Source organism: Nerophis ophidion, linkage group LG29 (assembly GCF_033978795.1).
Source record: "Nerophis ophidion isolate RoL-2023_Sa linkage group LG29, RoL_Noph_v1.0, whole genome shotgun sequence".
NCBI classification, from domain to species: Eukaryota; Metazoa; Chordata; class Actinopteri; order Syngnathiformes; family Syngnathidae; genus Nerophis; species Nerophis ophidion.
The window spans coordinates 14,574,774-14,593,622 of record NC_084639.1 but is presented as its reverse complement, the minus strand read 5'-3'; the positions used below and the strand labels follow the sequence as shown (position 1 = coordinate 14,593,622).

The 18,849-nt window shown below is 40.9% G+C and overlaps 1 protein-coding gene across 1 annotated transcript; it reads left to right on the top strand.

The window, feature by feature from the left end:
• Nucleotides 1–90: 90 nt before the first annotated feature.
• On the top strand, nt 91–9,850 carry tmem216 (transmembrane protein 216). The gene is made up of 6 exons (XM_061891790.1): nt 91–193; nt 544–557; nt 1,562–1,655; nt 1,722–1,814; nt 9,235–9,437; nt 9,517–9,850. Exons 1-5 carry the CDS (start codon nt 184–186, stop codon nt 9,387–9,389), a joined length of 366 nt encoding a protein of 121 aa, XP_061747774.1. The 5' UTR covers nt 91–183; the 3' UTR covers nt 9,390–9,437; nt 9,517–9,850.
• The last annotated feature ends 8,999 nt before the right edge of the window (nt 9,851–18,849 follow it).

Genomic DNA, 18,849 nt, shown 5'->3' with positions numbered 1-18,849 from the left:
TGTTTTTTCATTTATTTTTTTTGCATTTTATAATTTCATTCAAATAAACCTAGTCGTTCTATTGTTTCATAATTTCCATACATAGAATTAAAATAATTAAAGCAAAATATAAAAATCACGTGTGTTTTAATCGACGGATGCCGAAACGTCACTTCCGCTCAGGCGTTGCCACGGTAACCAGAAATGGCGCCGGGTAAGTAGCGCTGCCGTATTGTGTTGCGATGTACGAGTAAATGATGGCTTTTAAAAGTTGTATTTGACTGTAGTTGTATTAGAATACGTGAGCGCTTTTTACTCTGAGAGGCTACAGTTTGACATGTTTTAATATTCCCTTCTAAATGCAGTTTTGTAAATTGAACGAGCAAAAGTTAAGAATCGGAAGCTAATACTAGAACCTACCAGTAAAACCACAGTAAATTACAATTTTACTAGCACCACATGTTATCGATCCATTTTCTCCCGCTTTTCCCTTTTCACTGTTTCATTATTCTGATAATTACAATTTTTCACTGTTGTTTTGCTATTTCGTTGTTTCTTCTGCAGGAAGCCAGCCAATCGTATCCTCCATGTAAACAGTGAGGTTGATGTTGCACGTGTGTGTGTGTGCGTGCGTGTGTGTGTGTGTGTGTGCGTGTGTGTGTGTGTGTGCGCGTGTGTGTGTGTGAGAGTGAGTGAGGAAACGTCCCGCAATTTAGGGATATCATCATTAGTAATATCATCAAAAAGTTCAGATAATCTGGAGAAATCACTGCACGTAACATTGGATGCCTGTGATTTTCGATCCACATGCTAAGGAACACTTCAGAAAACCTCTGTCAGTAACTACAGTTGGTCACTACATCTGTAAGTGCAAGTTAAACCTTTACTATGCAAAGTGAAAACCATTTATCAACAACACCCAGAAACGCTGCCGGCTTTGCTGGGCCCGAGATCATCAAAGATGGATTGATGCAAAGTGGAAAAGTGTTCTGTGGTCTGACGAGTCCACATTTGAAATTGTTTTTGGAAACTGTGGACGTTGTGTCCTCCGGAACAAAGAGGAAAAGAACCATCCGGACTGTTCCAGGCGCAAAGTTGAAAAGCCAGCATCTGTGATGGTATGGGCGTGTATTAGTGCCCAAGGCATGGGTAACTTACACATCTGTGAAGGCACCACTAATGCTGAAAGGTACATACAGCTTTTGGAGCAACATATGTTGCCATCCAAGCAACGTTATCATGGACGCCCCTGCTTATTTTAGCAAGACAATGCCAAGCCACGTGTTACAAAAGCATGGGTTCGTAGTAAAAGAGTGTGGGTACTAGACTGGCCTGCCTGTAGTCCAGACCTGTCTCCCATTGAAAATGTGTGGCTCTTTTCAATAATTCCAAACAAACCTTCTCAAATCTGGTTTAAATCACTAGACTCACACATCAATTAATTTCTTTGGAAAAATAAACCAGCACTAATCAGCCTTAAAACTTTACAAAAAACCCAAAGAATATGGAGGTCGAGAACTTCCAAACTTTTCCCATTGTGTGTGTGTGTGTGTGTGTTTGAAACCTTGACCTTTGCCTTCAGCTGTCATCCACTCCTCTGCAGGTCCTCTTGTACCTCAATAGTTGGTACTTTGGAGCTTTCTACCTGGCTGAAGTTCTCATGTTCATCTATAAAGGTGCCTTTACAACCTGTCAGACATCTGCATGTATACTACATTGACTTTTACTCATGTTGTCTGCAGGTATTTTACTGCCGTACCCAACTGGTAATTTGGTTCTGGATGTGGTCCTACTGGTTCTCTTCCTCGGACTGGAGATACTCAGGATATTCTATGGTGGGTGTGTACTTCTAGTGCGGTGGGTCTCAAATGGGGGTACGCGTACCGCTGGGAGTAGTTGAAGGTATGCCAAGAGGTATGTGAGATTTTTCAAAAATATTCTAAAAATAGCAACAATTCAAAAATCCTTTATAAATATATTTATTGAATAATATTTAAACAATATATGAATGTAAGTTCATAAACTTTGAAAAGAAATGCAACAATGCAATATTCGGTTTTGACAGCTAGATTTTTTGTGGACATGTTCCATAAATATTGATGTTAAATATTTCTTTTTTTGTGAAGAAATGTTTATAATTAAGTTGATGATTACTTCTATGTGTAGAACTTTTTATTTATAATTGAATCACTTGTTTATTTTTCAACAAGTTTTTAGTTATTTTTATATCTTTTCTTCCAAATAGCTCAAGAAAGACCACTACAAATGAGCAATATTTTGCACTGTTATACAATTTAATGAATCAGAAACTGATGACATAGTGCTGTATTTTACTTCTTTATCTATTTTTTTCAACCAAAAATGCTTTGCTCTGATTAGGGGGTACTTGAATTTAAAAATTGTTCTCAAGGGATGCATCACTGAAAAAAGGTTGAGACCCACTCTTCTAGTGGACCAAAAAGTCAATTTAAGCCAAGGCCTGTTCATTCTTTTTCCAGCGAGGGCTGCATACCATACATAAAAAACTGAAGGCCGCAGGGGCCACTTATGTTTAGTCCAGCGTAACGCATGTTGTCTGTACAAAACCCAAAACCAGTGAAGTTGGCGCGTTGTGTAAGTCGTAAGTAAAAACAAAATATAATGATTTACTCATATTCAATTGAATAGACTGCAAAGACAAGATATTTAATGAGCGAACTGAAAAACGCTGTTATTTTTTGCAAATATTAGCTCATTTGAAATTTGATGCCTGCAACATGTTTCAAAAAAAGCTGGCACAAGTGGCAAAAAAGACTGAGAAAGTTGAGGAATGCTCATCAAACACTTATTTGGAACATCCCCAAGATGAACAAGCTAATTGGGAACTTTGGGTATAAAAGCAGCTTCCATAAAATGCTCAGTCATTCACAAACAAGATTGGGGCGAGGGTCACCACTTTGTGAACAAATGCGTGAGCAAATCATCAAACAGTTTAAGATCAACATTTCCCAGTGAGCTATTGCAAAGAATTTAGGGATTTCACCATCTACGGTCCGTAATATCATCAAAAGGTTCAGAGAATCCGGGGAAATCACTGCACGTAACATTGGATGCCCGTGATTTTCGATCCCTCAGGCGGTACTGCATCAAAAAGCGACATCAGTATGTAAAGGATATCACCACATAGGCTCAGGAACACCTCAGAAAAACCACTCTCAGTAACTACAGTTGGTCACTACATCTGTAAGTGCAAGTTAAACCTCTACTATGCAAAGTGAAAGCCATTTATCAACAACACCTAGAAACGCTGCCGGCTTTGCTGGGCCCGAGATCATCAAAGATGCATCGATGCAAAGTGAAAAAGTGTTCTGTGGTCTGACGAGTCCACATTTGAAATTGTTTTTGGAAACTCTGGACATTGTGTCCTCCGGAACAAAGAGGAAAAGAACCATCCGGACTGGTCTAGGCGCAAAGTTGAAAAGCCAGCATCTGTGATGGTATGGGGGTGTATTAGTGCCCAAGGCATGGGTAACTTACATATCTGTGAAGGCACCATTAATGCTGAAAGGTAACATACAGCTTTTGGAGCAAAATATGTTGCCATCCAAGCAACGTTATCATGGACGCCCCTGCTTATGCCAAGCCACGTGTTACAAAAGCATGGGTTCGTAGTAAAAGAGTGCGGGTACTAGACAGGCCTGCCTGTTGTCCAGACCTGTCTCCCATTGAAAATGTGTGACACATGAAGCTTAAAATACCACAACGGAGACCACAGACTATTGAACAACTTAAGATGTACATCGAGCAAGAATGGGAAAGAATTCCACCTGAAATGCTTAAAAAAATCAGTTCCCAAACGTTTACTGAGTGTTGTTAAAAGGAAAGGCCATGTAACACAGTGGTAAAAATGCCCCTGTGACAACTTTTTTGCAGTGCATTGCTGCCATTAAATTCTAAGTTAATTATTATTTGCAACAAAAAAAATATGTTTCTCGGTTGGAACATTAAATGTCTTGTCTTTGCAGTCTATTCAATTGAATATAAGTTAAAAAGGATTTGCAAATCATTGTGTTCTGTTTTTATTTACAATTTACACAACGTGCCAACTTCACTGGTTTTGGGTTTTGTATATAAAAGATACTGAAACCACTGCAATAGAAGTCTGTCAACATATGCTTAACTATCTGAACACAACATCCACGTCTTTGTGTTATTGTTAATAAAGCATATTCTATGTAATTCCGCCATATATTAAGCATTTTCAAGCATAATAATGACTAAATGAACTAAAAATATCAATAATACAGTCATATTGGCCACGAGAATAAAACAAAAATAATGAGACCACGCTGTTCAGTATCGTGGCCACTGATTGGCTCAGCCTTAGGCAGCATTGCTAACATTAGCATGGTGTCTTTTTTTTAATCCAAGTTTGCAGCTGAACCTCTCAGGGTCATATAACTTGGTACTCGACACACGCTAACTGTTAGCATGCTACCTATTTTTTCAAGCTGAATTTTCATGCGTATGCTTCATAGTCAAACAACCTGGTACTTGACGCATTCTAACTGTTAGCATTTAAGTTCGGCTTGCACATTTCAGCATCCACGCGCAATTACTCCTGAAACCGCATGTCTTTTTTTGTGTCGTGCTTTTGATTGATTGATTGAAACTTTTATTAGTAGATTGCACAGTACAGTACATATTCCGTACAATTGACCACTAAATGGTAACACCCCAATAAGTTTTTCAACTTGTTTAAGTCGGGGTCCACGTTAATCAATTCATGGTAACGAAGTTACCATGGTAACTGATCTAACCCAGTATGTGTTTATTTTGTCTTTAAAATGTGTCGAAGGCTAATTAACAAAAAATAAGCCCTTTTTTTTGGTTTCTAGTCACATACAATTGACAAGAATAGTCAAAAATGCATTACATGTTTTTTCCCCAACGAGTAACAAAAAAAAAGAATAACTTAAAAAATAAATTAGAAAAACAACAACACAAATAAATATCCACATAAAACCACAGGCATTCCTGAATGGCCCCAGAGCAGTGGTTTTTAACCTTGTTGGAGGTACCGAACCCCACCAGTTTCATATGTGCATTCACCGAACTCTTCTTTAGTGAAAAATAAAATGTTTTTTTTTTTTTTTCAAATTCAAAACAAAGCTCAATGTTTTTTGGTAACACTTTAGTATGGAGAACATTTTGTAAGTACCGTATTTTTCGGAGTATAAGTGGCTCTGGAGTATAAGTCGCACCGGCCAAAAATGCATAATAAAGAAGGGGAAAAAAAACATATATAGGTCGCACTGGAGTATAAGTCGCACTTTTTTGGGACATTTATTTGATAAAACCCACACCAAGAATAGACATTTGAAAGGCAATTTAAAATAAATAAAGAATAGTGAACAACAGGCTGAATAAGTGTACATTATATGAGGCATAAATAACCAACTGAGAAGGTGCCTGGTATGTTAAAGTAACATATTATGGTAAGAGTCATTCAAATAACTATAACATATAGAACATGCTATACCTTTACCAAACAATCTGTCACTCCTAATTTCTAAATCCCATGAAATCTTATACGTCTAGTTACGGGTGTAACGGTACGTGTATTTGTATTGAACCGTTTCGGTACGGGGGTTTTGGTTTGGTTCGCAGGTGAACCGAACGACACGGACATATAAGTAGCGCACCGCACGTTGTGTAAACAGTGCACACCGAGGCACCATGAATTAATTTACGTGGACCCCGACTTAAACAAGTTGAAATACTTATTGGGGTGTTAGCATTTAGTGGTCAATTGTACGGAATATGTACTGTACTGTGCAATCTACTAATAAAAGTTTCAATCAATCAAAAAAACAACAACACACGGCATGCTAGCAACGACTGGGCTATGATAAACTGACCACACCTCCTCTTTTCACGGGATATGTCCTCTTTGTGGGGCTGTCCAGGTGGGGTTTCTTAAATGCCTTGAATGTCCGGCATTTTAAGTAATGGTTGTGTGTATTTTCAATGTACGTTCAGGGTTAAGAAGGGGTTAAAAACCAAAAAAAATAGTGGTGCACACAGCGTTAACATTAGAAAAGGGAGGGGCAGAGACAGAGAGCGAGAGAGTTAAGATAAACGCGCGTTGCGTCGCCAGGCTCTGCTTTTTATCCTTTGATTAATCAGATTCAATTATTTATTATCTATAGCAGGGGTTTCAAAAGTGTGCCCTGGAGGCCATTTGCGGCACACAGCTAATGTTTTAAAGGCCCAAGGCACATTCTAAAAATACTATTAAAATAAACAAAAACATAAACAAAAGTGAAATAAAAAATCTTAAAGGCTAAATGTAATTTAGAAAAACTTGCAACGTTTACTAATAAAACAAAGCTGTTTTTTGTTTCTTTCAAACTGTCATTGTTTAAAACATAATATTGAATCAAAATCAATGTTATTATGAATTATTGACCTATCCAAGTTTCTGATTACTTCACATCAAATATTTCACTAAGAAAATTATTTTTGGTGGTAGATTTAGCAAATTTGTTAAATAAGTAATCAAAAAATGTATATTTAGTTTTTTTCTTACTGTACCGAAAATGAACCGAACCGTGACCTCTGAACCGAGGTACGTACCAAACCGAAATGTTTGTGTACCGTTACACCCCTACGTCTAGTCTCTTACGTGAATGAGCTAAATAGTATTATTTGATATTTTACGGTAATGTGTTAATAATTTCACACATAAGTCGCTCCTGAGTATAAGTCGCACCCCCGGCCAAACTATGAAAAAAACTGCGACTTATAGTGGGAAAATTAGGCCTTGCCGAATAATGCATTAATAAGAACTTAATGACTAGTTAAGCGCCAATATGTTACTAATTTGCATGTTAATAAGCACCTATATTTATGGTGAATATGTTCCCCGTACTAAAGTGTTACAATGTTTTTGTTACTGGTGCACAAAATGAACCGTGCATGAACATCACCTCTTTCAAACAACAAAACCAACACAGTGCATGAACTCACAACAAATGACACACCTGCAAATCAGTCAGCTGTTGCCAGATCCGTAATACACCGATAGGGAGAAATTTGTATTTACACGATGAGTCGGGTATGTTTTGACCTCCGCCGAACCCCTGAGGCCGACTCACCGCACCCCTAGGGTTCAATCGAACCCTGGTTAAGAACCACTGACCCAGAGAGATGCAAAAACCGACAAGCACACAAAAGGCTCATCAACAACCCACATTTCAGTTGTGATTCAAGCCCTTTTAAATGGCAGAGAGATATGGTAAAAAATACACTATATTGCCAAAAGTATTAGGCCACCCATCAGAATGATCAGAATCAGGTGTCTTAATGACCTGGCCCGCCCGCAGGTGTATAAAATCAAGCACTTAGGCATGGGGACTGTTTCTACAAACATTTGTCAAATTATGGGCCACTCTCAGGAGCTCAGTGATTTCCAACTTGTAACTGTCTTAGGATGCCACCTGTGCAACAAATCCAGTCATGAAACTTCTGAGGGACGAGTCTGGTTTTGGAGATTGCCAGGAGAACGGCACATTTCGGACTGCATTGTGGCGAGTGTGAAATTTGGTGGAGGAGGCATTATGGTGTGGGGTTGTTTTTCAGGAGTTGGGATTGGCCCCTTATTTCCAGTAAAATGCTCCAGGATACCAAAACAATTTGGACAATTCAATGCTCCCAACCTTGTGGGAACAGTTTGGAGCGGGCCCCTTTCTCTTCCAACATGACTGTGCACCAGTGCACAAAGCAAGGTCCATAAAGACATGGATGACAGAGTCTGGTGTGGATGAACTTGACTGGCCTGCACATAGTCCTGACCTGAACTCAATAAAACACATTTTGGATTAATTAGAACGGAGACTGAGAGCCAGGTTTTCTCGAACAACATCCGTGTGTGACCTCACCAATGCGCTTTTGGAAGAATAGTCTTAAATTTCTATAAAAATACTCCGCAACCTTGTGGACAGCCTTCCCAGAAGAGTTGAAACTGTAATAGCTGCAAAATGTTGACCGAGATCATATTGAACCCTATGGGTTAGGAATTGAATGGCACTTCAAGTTTGTATGTGAGTCAAGGCAGGTGGCCAAATACTTTTGGCAATATAGTGTAGTTGGCGTAGCACAGTGTTTTTCAACCTTTTTTGAGCCAGGGCACATTTTTTGCGTTGAAAAATGCGGAGGAACACCACCAGCAGAAAACATTAAAAAACGAAACTCAGTTGACAGTAAAAAGTCGTGGCAAGCATGCATGACTATAGCTCTTGTCTCAAAGTAGGTGTACTGTCACCACCTGTCACATCACACCCCGACTTATTTGCCGTTTTCCTGTGTGTAGTCCTTTACTTCTTGTCTTGCGCTCCTATTTGGGTGACTTTTTCTCTTTTTTGGGTATTTTCCTGTCACAGTTTCATGTCTTCCTTTGAGCGATATTTCCCACATCTACTTTGTTTTAGCAATCAAGAATATTTCAGTTGTTTTCATCCTTCTTTATGGGGACATTGTTGATTCTCATGTCATGTTCGGATGTACATTGTCTTTGTCTGGATGTACATTGTCTTTGCTCCACAGTAAGTCTTTGCTGTCGTCCAGCATTCTGTTTCTGGTTACTTTGTAACCAGTTCAGTTTTAGTTTGGCTCTGCATAGCCTTCCCTAAGCTTCAATGCCTTTTTTTAGGGGCGCTCACCTTGTATTTATTTTTGGTTGAAGCTTTAGACACCTTTTTTCACCTGCACACTGCCTCCCGCTGTATCCCACATCTACAAAGCAATTAGCTACCGGCTGCCACCTACTGATATGGAAGAGTATTACACGGTTACTCTGCCGAGCTCTAGACAGCACCGACACTCAACAACAACACATCATTTGCAGACTATAATTACTGCTTTGCAAAACATATTTTTAACCCAAATAGATGAAATCAGATCATCTCCCACGGCACACCAGACTGTATCTCAAGGCACACTAGTGTGCTGCGGCACAGTGGTTGAAAAACACTGGTGCAGCGCATGCCACAGCGAGCCGGCTGTGGCATGGGAGGAAGTGGGAAGTGTATAATACTTATTGAATTAAGGAAAGAAATCACGGAAAACATGTGGTAGAGGTGTGTGTAGCCACTTTGGTGAAATGTAGCATTTTCAACGTTACTTTACTGTGTGTGTGTGTGTGTGTGTGTGTGTGTGTGTGTGTGTGTGTGTGTGTGTGTGTGTGTGTGTGTGTGTGTGTGTGTGTGTCTCCAGCCTGGAAGGGCAACTTGTGCGAGCACTCGCTCACCACAGCCGTGTCGCTCTTCCTGCTGCTGCCGTGCGCCACTCTGGCCGCCTACTTCCTGCTGCTGCAGACCTTCGTCCTGCGTCTGGAGTTCCTCCTCAGCATCGTGCTCCTCTGCTTCTAACGGCCTCCAGTTCCTGCTGGGAGTCCTCGCCTTGTCTGCCTTCTCCAGGTCAGATCCAGCCCCCCCGCCCCTCCCCGATCCGGTTGTTTGGTGTGAAAAGTTGACGTGGTTTGTTTCCCTCCTGCAGGTCCGTAGTTTACTGAGCAGCACGAAGCTGAGTCGGTGACGTCATGTCTGATCATGAAACTCGCTGTAAATATTTTTGTTTATGGAAGCTTTTTACTTTTATACAAAATGACAAATTGTGTGTAAATAAAGGATTATGAGACAGGCAGACTTTTGGCATCTTGCAGCATGTCAGGTGAGCAGCGCCCACACCTGTCACTCTCCCTTGTGGACTGAGTGGTCAATATGTTGATAATGGACACCAATTTGTTGTCATTTTATTTCACAAACCGTCTGCATGTGTCCAATCTGGACCGCTACATTGGAATTAAAATGCAGCCTGCCACATCGTTTAATGTGGTCCGCCATTTCATTTAGTTTTGGCCTACCATATCATTCTAGTGTGGTGCGTCCCACAATATTACTATGGGATGCCACATAATTTTAATGTGGCCTACCACATCATTTCATGTGGTTTGACATAACATTCTATTTTGGCCCGTCCCACAATTTTATCATGGCATGCCACATAATTGTATTGTGGCCTGCGGTATCATTTTATGTGTCCTACTATATCATTGTAATTTGTTTAGCCACGTCATTTTATCATGGCCCACCACATCATTTTATAATGGACCATCACATCATTCTAAAGTGGCCCGCCACACCATTTTATGGTTGCCATCACATCATTTTAAAATGGCCCATCACATCATTTCATTTTGGACCACCACATCATTCTAAAGTGGCCCACCACTTCATTCTAATGTGGCTCGCCACTTCATTTTATCATAGCCCACCACATCATTTTAAAATGGCCCATCACATCATTTCACTATGGATCACCACTTTATTCTAAAGTGGCCCACCACGTAATTTTTTTATGGCCCACCATATCATTTTAAATTGGCTGACCCCATTATTTTTTTATGAACCACCACATCATTCTAAATTGGCCCGCCACATCATTTTTTTTTGGACCACAACATCATTCTAAAGTGGACCATCGCATCATTTTATTGTGGCCCACCACATCAATTTATTATGTATCACCATATAATTGTAATGTGGCCCGTCGCGTTCATTCTAAAGTGGCCCACCACCTTAATTTATTATGGATCACCACATCATTCTAAAGTGGCCGGTCGCATCATTTTATTGTGGCCTGCCACACCATTATATGGATGGCCCGTCACACTTAATTTCATCATGGACCACCACATCATTCTAATGTGGCTCACTACATAATTTTTTTATCGACCACCATGTCAATCAATCAATCAATGTTTACTTATATAGCCCTAAATCACAAGTGTCTCAAAGGGCTGCACAAACCACTACGACATCCTCGGTAGGCCCACATAAGGGCAAGGAAAACTCACACCCAGTGGGACGTCGGTGACAATGATGACTATGAGGACTTGGAGAGGACCACATTTGTAGGCCCCCCCCCCCTCCCCACCTCTAGTATAATATCATTCATAAGTGGCCCACCACATAATTTTTGTATGGCCCACCAAAATTAATTGTATTATGGACCATCACAACATTCTAAAGTGGCCAGCCACACCTTTTTATGGTCACCACCACATCATTTTAAAATGGCCCGTCACATCATTTAATTATGGACCACCACATCATTCTAAAGTGGCTCGCCACATCATTCTAAAGTGGCCCACGACATCATTTTATTTTGGCCTGCCACACCATTTTATGGATGGCCCGTCACATAATTTCATCATGGACCACCACATCATTCTAATGTGGCTCACCACATAATTTTTTTATCGACCACCATATCATTCTAAAGTGGCCCGTCGCATCATTTTATCGTGGCCTACCACATCATTCTAAATTGGCCCGCCACATCAACTTATTATGGATCACCACATCATTCCAAAGTGTCCCGCCACCTCAATCAATGTATTATGGATCACCACATCATTCTAATGTGGCCCGTCGCTCTATTTTATCGTGGCCCGCCACATAATTTTATGCTCGCCCACACATCATTTTAACATGGCCTGTCACATTATTTCATTATGGACCACCGCATCATTTTATTATGGACCAGCACATCATTCTGAAGTGGCCCACCAAATAATGTCATTATGGACCGCCACATGATTCTAAATTAACCCGTTGCATCATTTTATTGTGGCATGCCACACCATATTATGGTCGCCAGCACATCATTTCATTATGGACCACCACATTATTCTGAAGTGGCCCGCCACATAATTTTATCATGGACTACCACGTCATTTCAAAGTGGCCCGCCACATAATTTTATATGAACCACCACATCATTCTGAAGTGGCCCACCACATCATTCGAAAGTGGCCCGCCACATCATTTTATGGTCGCCACCAAATCATTTTAAGGTGGGCGGTCACATTATTTTATCATGGACCATCACATCATTTAAAACTGGCCCGCCACATCATTTTATCATGGACCACCACATCATTCTAATGTGGCTCACCACATGATTTTTTTTATCAACCACCATATCATTCTAAAGTGGCCCGTCGCATCATTTTATCGTGGCCTACCACATCATTCTAAATTGGCCCGCCACATCAACTTATTATGGATCACCACATCATTCCAAAGTGTCCCGCCACCTCAATCAATGTATTATGCAGACATCATTCTAATGTGGCCTGTCGCTCTATTTTATCGTGGCCCGCCACATAATTTTATGCTCGCCCACACATCATTTTAACATGGCCTGTCACATTATTTCATTATGGACCACCGCATCATTTTTATTATGGACCAGCACATCATTCTGAAGTGGCCCACCAAATAATGTCATTATGGACCACCACATCATTCTGAATTGGCCCACCACATCATTCTAAAGTGGCCCGCCACGTAATTTTATTATGGACCGCCACATAATTTTATCGTGGACCACCACATCATTCCAAAGTGACCCGTCACATCATTTTATCATGGACCGCCACATGATTCTAAATTAACCCGTTGCATCATTTTATTGTGGCATGCCACACCATTTTATGGTCGCCAGCACATCATTTCATTATGGACCACCACATTATTCTGAAGTGGCCCGCCACATAATTTTATCATGGACTACCACATCATTTCAAAGTGGCCCGCCACATAATTTCATATGAACCACCACATCATTCTGAATTGGCCCACCATATCATTCTAAAGTGGCCCGCCACATAATTTTATTATGGACCGCCACATAATTTTATCATGGACCACCACATCATTCCAAAGTGACCCGTCACATCATTTTATCATGGACCGCCACATGATTCTAAATTAACCCGTTGCATCATTTTATTGTGGCATGCCACACCATTTTATGGTCACCACCACATAATTTCATTATGGACCACCACATTATTCTGAAGTGGCCCGCCACATAATTTTATCATGGACTACCACGTCATTTCAAAGTGGCCCGCCACATAATTTCATATGAACCACCACATCATTCTGAAGTGGCCCACCACATCATTCGAAAGTGGCCCGCCACATCATTTTATGGTCGCCACCAAATCATTTTAAGGTGGGCGGTCACATTATTTTATTATGGACCACCACATCATTCTGAATTGGCCCACCACATCATTCTAAAGTGGCCCGCCACATAATTTTACTATGGACCGCCACATAATTTTATCATGGACCACCACATCATTCCAAAGTGACCCGTCACATCATTTTATCATGGACCGCCACATGATTCTAAATTAACCCGTTGCATCATTTTATTGTGGCATGCCACACCATTTTATGGTCGCCAGCACATCATTTCATTATGGACCACCACATTATTCTGAAGTGGCCCGCCACATAATTTCATATGAACCACCACATCATTCTGAAGTGGCCCACCACATCATTCGAAAGTGGCCCGCCACATCATTTTATGGTCGCCACCAAATCATTTTAAGGTGGGCGGTCACATTATTTTATCATGGACCACCACATCATTCTGAATTGGCCCACCACATTTTTCTAAAGTGGCCCGCCACATAATTTTATTATGGACCGCCACATAATTTTATCGTGGACCACCACATCATTCCAAAGTGACCCGTCACATCATTTTATCATGGACCGCCACATGATTCTAAATTAACCCGTTGCATCATTTTATTGTGGCATGCCACACCATTTTATGGTCGCCACCACATCATTTCATTATGGACCACCACATTATTCTGAATTGGCCCGCCACATAATTTTATCATGGACTACCACGTCATTTCAAAGTGGCCCGCCACATAATTTCATATGAACCACCACATCATTCTGAAGTGGCCCACCACATCATTCGAAAGTGGCCCGCCACATCATTTTATGGTCGCCACCAAATCATTTTAAGGTGGGCGGTCACATTATTTTATCATGGACCACCACATCATTCTGAATTGGCCCACCACATTTTTCTAAAGTGGCCCGCCACATAATTTTATTATGGACCGCCACATAATTTTATCATGGACCACCACATCATTCCAAAGTGACCCGTCACATCATTTTATCATGGACCGCCACATGATTCTAAATTAACCCGTTGCATCATTTTATTGTGGCATGCCACACCATTTTATGGTCGCCACCACATCATTTCATTATGGACCACCACATTATTCTGAAGTGGCCCGCCACATAATTTTATCATGGACTACCACATCATTTCAAAGTGGCCCGCCACATAATTTCATATGAACCACCACATCATTCTGAAGTGGCCCACCACATCATTCGAAAGTGGCCCGCCACGTCATTTTATGGTCGCCACCAAATCATTTTAAGGTGGGCGGTCACATTATTTTATCATGGACCACCACATCCTTCTAATGTGGCTCACCACATAATTTTTTTATCGACTACCATATCATTCTAAAGTGGCCCGTCGCATCATTTTATCATGGCCTACCACATCATTCTAAATTGGCCCGCCACATCAACTTATTATGGATCACCACATCATTCCAAAGTGTCCCGCCACCTAAATCAATGTATTATGGATCACCACATCATTCTAATGTGGCCCATCGCTCTATTTTATCGTGGCCCGCCACATAATTTTATGCTCGCCCACACATCATTTTAACATGGCCTGTCACATTATTTCATTATGGACCACCGCACCATTTTATTATGGACCAGCACATCATTCTGAAGTGGCCCACCAAATAATGTCATTATGGACCACCACATCATTCTGAATTGGCCCACATCATTCTAAAGTGGCCCGCCACATAATTTTATTATGGACCGCCACATAATTTTATCATGGACCACCACATCATTCCAAAGTGACCCGTCACATCAATTTATCATGGACCGCCACATGATTCTAAATTAACCCGTTGCATCATTTTATTGTGGCATGCCACACCATTTTATGGTCGCCACCACATCATTTCATTGTGGACCACCACATTATTCTGAAGTGGCCCGCCACATAATTTTATCACGGACTACCACATAATTTCAAAGTGGCCCGCCACATAATTTCATATGAACCACCACATCATTCTGAAGTGGCCCACCACATCATTCGAAAGTGGCCCGCCACATCATTTTATGGTCGCCACCAAATCATTTTAAGGTGGGCGGTCACATTATTTTATCATGGACCATCACATCACTTAAAACTGGCCCGCCACATCATTTTATCATGGACCGCCACATCATTCTAATGTGGCTCACCACATAATTTTTTTATCGACCACCATATCATTCTAAAGTGGCCCGTCGCATCATTTTATTGTGGCCTACCACATCATTCTAAATTGGCCTGCCACATCAATTTATTATGGATCGCCACATCATTCCAAAGTGTCCCGCCACCTCAATCAATGTATTATGGATCATCACATCATTCTAATGTGGCCCCTCGCTCTATTTTAATCGTGGCCCGCCACATAATTTTATGGTCGCCCACACATCATTTTAATATGGCCTGTCACGTTATTTCATTATGGACCACCGCATCATTTTATCATGGACCAGCACATCATTCTGAATTGGCCCACCACATCATTCTAAAGTGGCCCGCCACATAATTTTACTATGGACCGCCACATAATTTTATCATGGACCACCACATCATTCCAAAGTGACCCGTCACATCATTTTATCATGGACCGCCACATGATTCTAAATTAACCCGTTGCATCATTTTATTGTGGCATGCCACACCATTTTATGGTCGCCACCACATGATTTCATTATGGACCACCACATTATTCTGAAGTGGCCCGCCACATAATTTTATCATGGACTACCACGTCATTTCAAAGTGGCCCGCCACATAATTTCATATGAACCACCACATCATTCTGAAGTGGCCCACCACATCATTCGAAAGTGGCCCACCACATCATTTTATGGTTGCCACCAAATCATTTTAAGGTGGGCGGTCACATTATTTTATCATGGACCATCACATCATTAAAAACTGGCCCGCCACGTCATTTTATCATGGACCACCACATCATTGTAATGTGGCTCACCACATAATTTTTTTATCGACCACCATATCATTCTAAAGTGGCCCGTCGCATCATTTTATCGTGGCCTACCACATCATTCTAAATTGGCCCGCCACATCAACTTATTATGGATCACCACATCATTCCAAAGTGTTCCGCCACCTCAATCAATTTATTATGTATCACCACATCATTCTAATGTGGCCCGTCGCTCTATTTTATCGTGGCCCGCCACATAATTTTATCATGGACTACCACGTCATTTCAAAGTGGCCCGCCACATAATTTCATATGAACCACCACATCATTCTGAAGTGGCCCACCACATCATTCGAAAGTGGCCCGCCACATCATTTTATGGTCGCCACCAAATCATTTTAAGGTGGGCGGTCACATTATTTTATCATGGACCATCACATCATTTAAAACTGGCCCGCCACATCATTTTATCATGGACCATCACATCATTCCAAACTCGCCCGCCACGTCATTTTGTGGTCGCCATTAAATAATTTTAAGCTGGCCCGTCACCAGTGTTGCCACAGTTACCTTGAAAAACTAATCTGGTAATGACTACTGATTGCTCCTTTAGAAAGTAACTTAGTTACTTTACTAATTAGTTGATTTTAAAAGTAACTAAAATAGATCACAAGTTACTTTATTAGTTACATTCAGCAATGCAGCTACCGACATTACCCCCGCCGCCTCAACATAAAAATTACTTGCGATTTTGCCAATACACACTTTATTCGGGGCGGTATAGCTGAGTTGGAAGAGTGGCTGGATCAGCAACTTGAGGATTGCAGGTTCGATCACCGCTTCCGCCATCCTAGTCACTGCCGTTGTGTCCTTGGGCAAGACACTTCACCCAGCTGCTCCCACTGCCACCCACACTGGTTTAAATGTAACTTAGATATTGGGTTTCACTATGTAAAAGCGCTTTGAGTCACTAAAGAAAAGGGCTATATAAATATAATTCACTTCACTTATATAACATCAACAACTGCACTTAACACAGTGGTTCTCAAACTTTTTTTGTCATCCCCCACTTTGGACAAGGGTGAGTTTTCAAGCCCCACCTGCCCCCGTCACCCCAACAGAACGCTAATGCCAAGCTTAACATTTTCAAATTTATTGAACATCAAGTATACATTCAAACTCAATAACATAAAATAACATCAAGTTTTGGGTTGATTAGTATTTTTATGTTTTTTATGTATTTGTCTATGTTGTTATGTTTTTATATATGAATTTGCACTAAATTTGTTTTGCTTACAATTTTGTTGTACAATGTACAATGAAAATAAAGATCTATTCTATCCTATTCTATTCTATTTACAGAGGGTAAATTGGACAATAAAAAAGGAGGATTTCCTCCAAATTCTTCAGCACAACCTAAAATCATCAACCCCGAGGTTGGGTCTTGGGCACAGTTGGGTGTTCCAACAGGACAATGACCCCAGAGATGTCCGATAATACCGGACTGCCGATATTATCGGCCGATAAATGCTTTAAAATGTAATATCAGAAAATATCGGTATTGGTTTCAAAATTAACGGTATCTGTTTCAAAAAGTGAAATTCATGACTTTTTAAAATACCGCTGTGTACACAGACTGAGGGAGAAGTACAGAGCACCAATACACGCTAAAGGCACTGCCTTTGCGTGCTGGCCCAGTCACATAATATGTATGGCTTTTCACACACACACACAAGTGAATGCAAGCCATACTTGGTCAACAGCCATACAGGTCACACTGAGGGTGGCCGTATAAACATCTTTAATTAACACTGTTACAAATATGCGCCACACTGTGAACCCACACCAAACAAGAATGACAAACACATTTCGGGAGAACATCCGCACCGTAACACAACATAAACCCAACAGAACAAATACCCAGAACCCCTTCGCACAATAACTCATCCGGGACGTTACAATATACACCCCCCCCGGTAGCCACCCCCACCACCACCAAAACCACGCCCCCCCAACCCTGACCATAAACTCCTCATTCTCTCTCAGGGAGAGCATGTCCAAAATTCAATAATAAGTATGGCAGTGCCATGTTGGCATTTTTTTCCATTACTTAAGTTGATTTATTTTAGAAAATCCTTGTTACATTGTTTCATGCATCCATCCAGCAGGGCATCATAACAAAATTAGGCATTAGGCATAATAATGTGTTAATTTCACGACTGCATGTATCGGTTGATATCGATATGGGTAATTAAGAGTCGGACAATATCGGAATATCGGATATCGGCAAAAGAGCCATTATCGGACATCTCAAAAGTGGTAAAGGAATGACTAAATCAGGCTAAAATTAAGGTTTTAGAATGGCCTTCCCAAAGTCCTGACTTAAACGTGTGGACAATGCTGAAGAAACAAGTCCATGTCAGAAAACCAACAAATTTAGCTGAATTGCACCAATTTTGTCAAGAGGAGTGGTCAAAAATTCATACAGAAGCTTGTGGATGGCTACCAAAAGCGCCTTATTGCAGGGAAACTTGCCATTGGACATGTAACCAAATACTGCATTTTCTTGAAATGCCGCAGGACATATAGTATGCGCCTGCCTTGAATTACTGCTGGGTCAAACTCGCTTCCCAAAATAATTAGCGCATGCTTAGTATTACCGCCTGGTCAGACTCGTGATGTCTCAAGTGACACTTCCCCTGTCATTATTTTCAAAATGGAGGAGGCTGATTTCAATACAGGTAATTTCAAATCGCATAAAGGGATGAAGATTAAGAGCTATTCAGTAGGATTTAAAGTCCAAGCTTACATCACACTCAAACTTTTACTGCATGCCTTTGGTAAGTGGTGGCGTGAGAAGAGGTTCTAAAATAATTAGC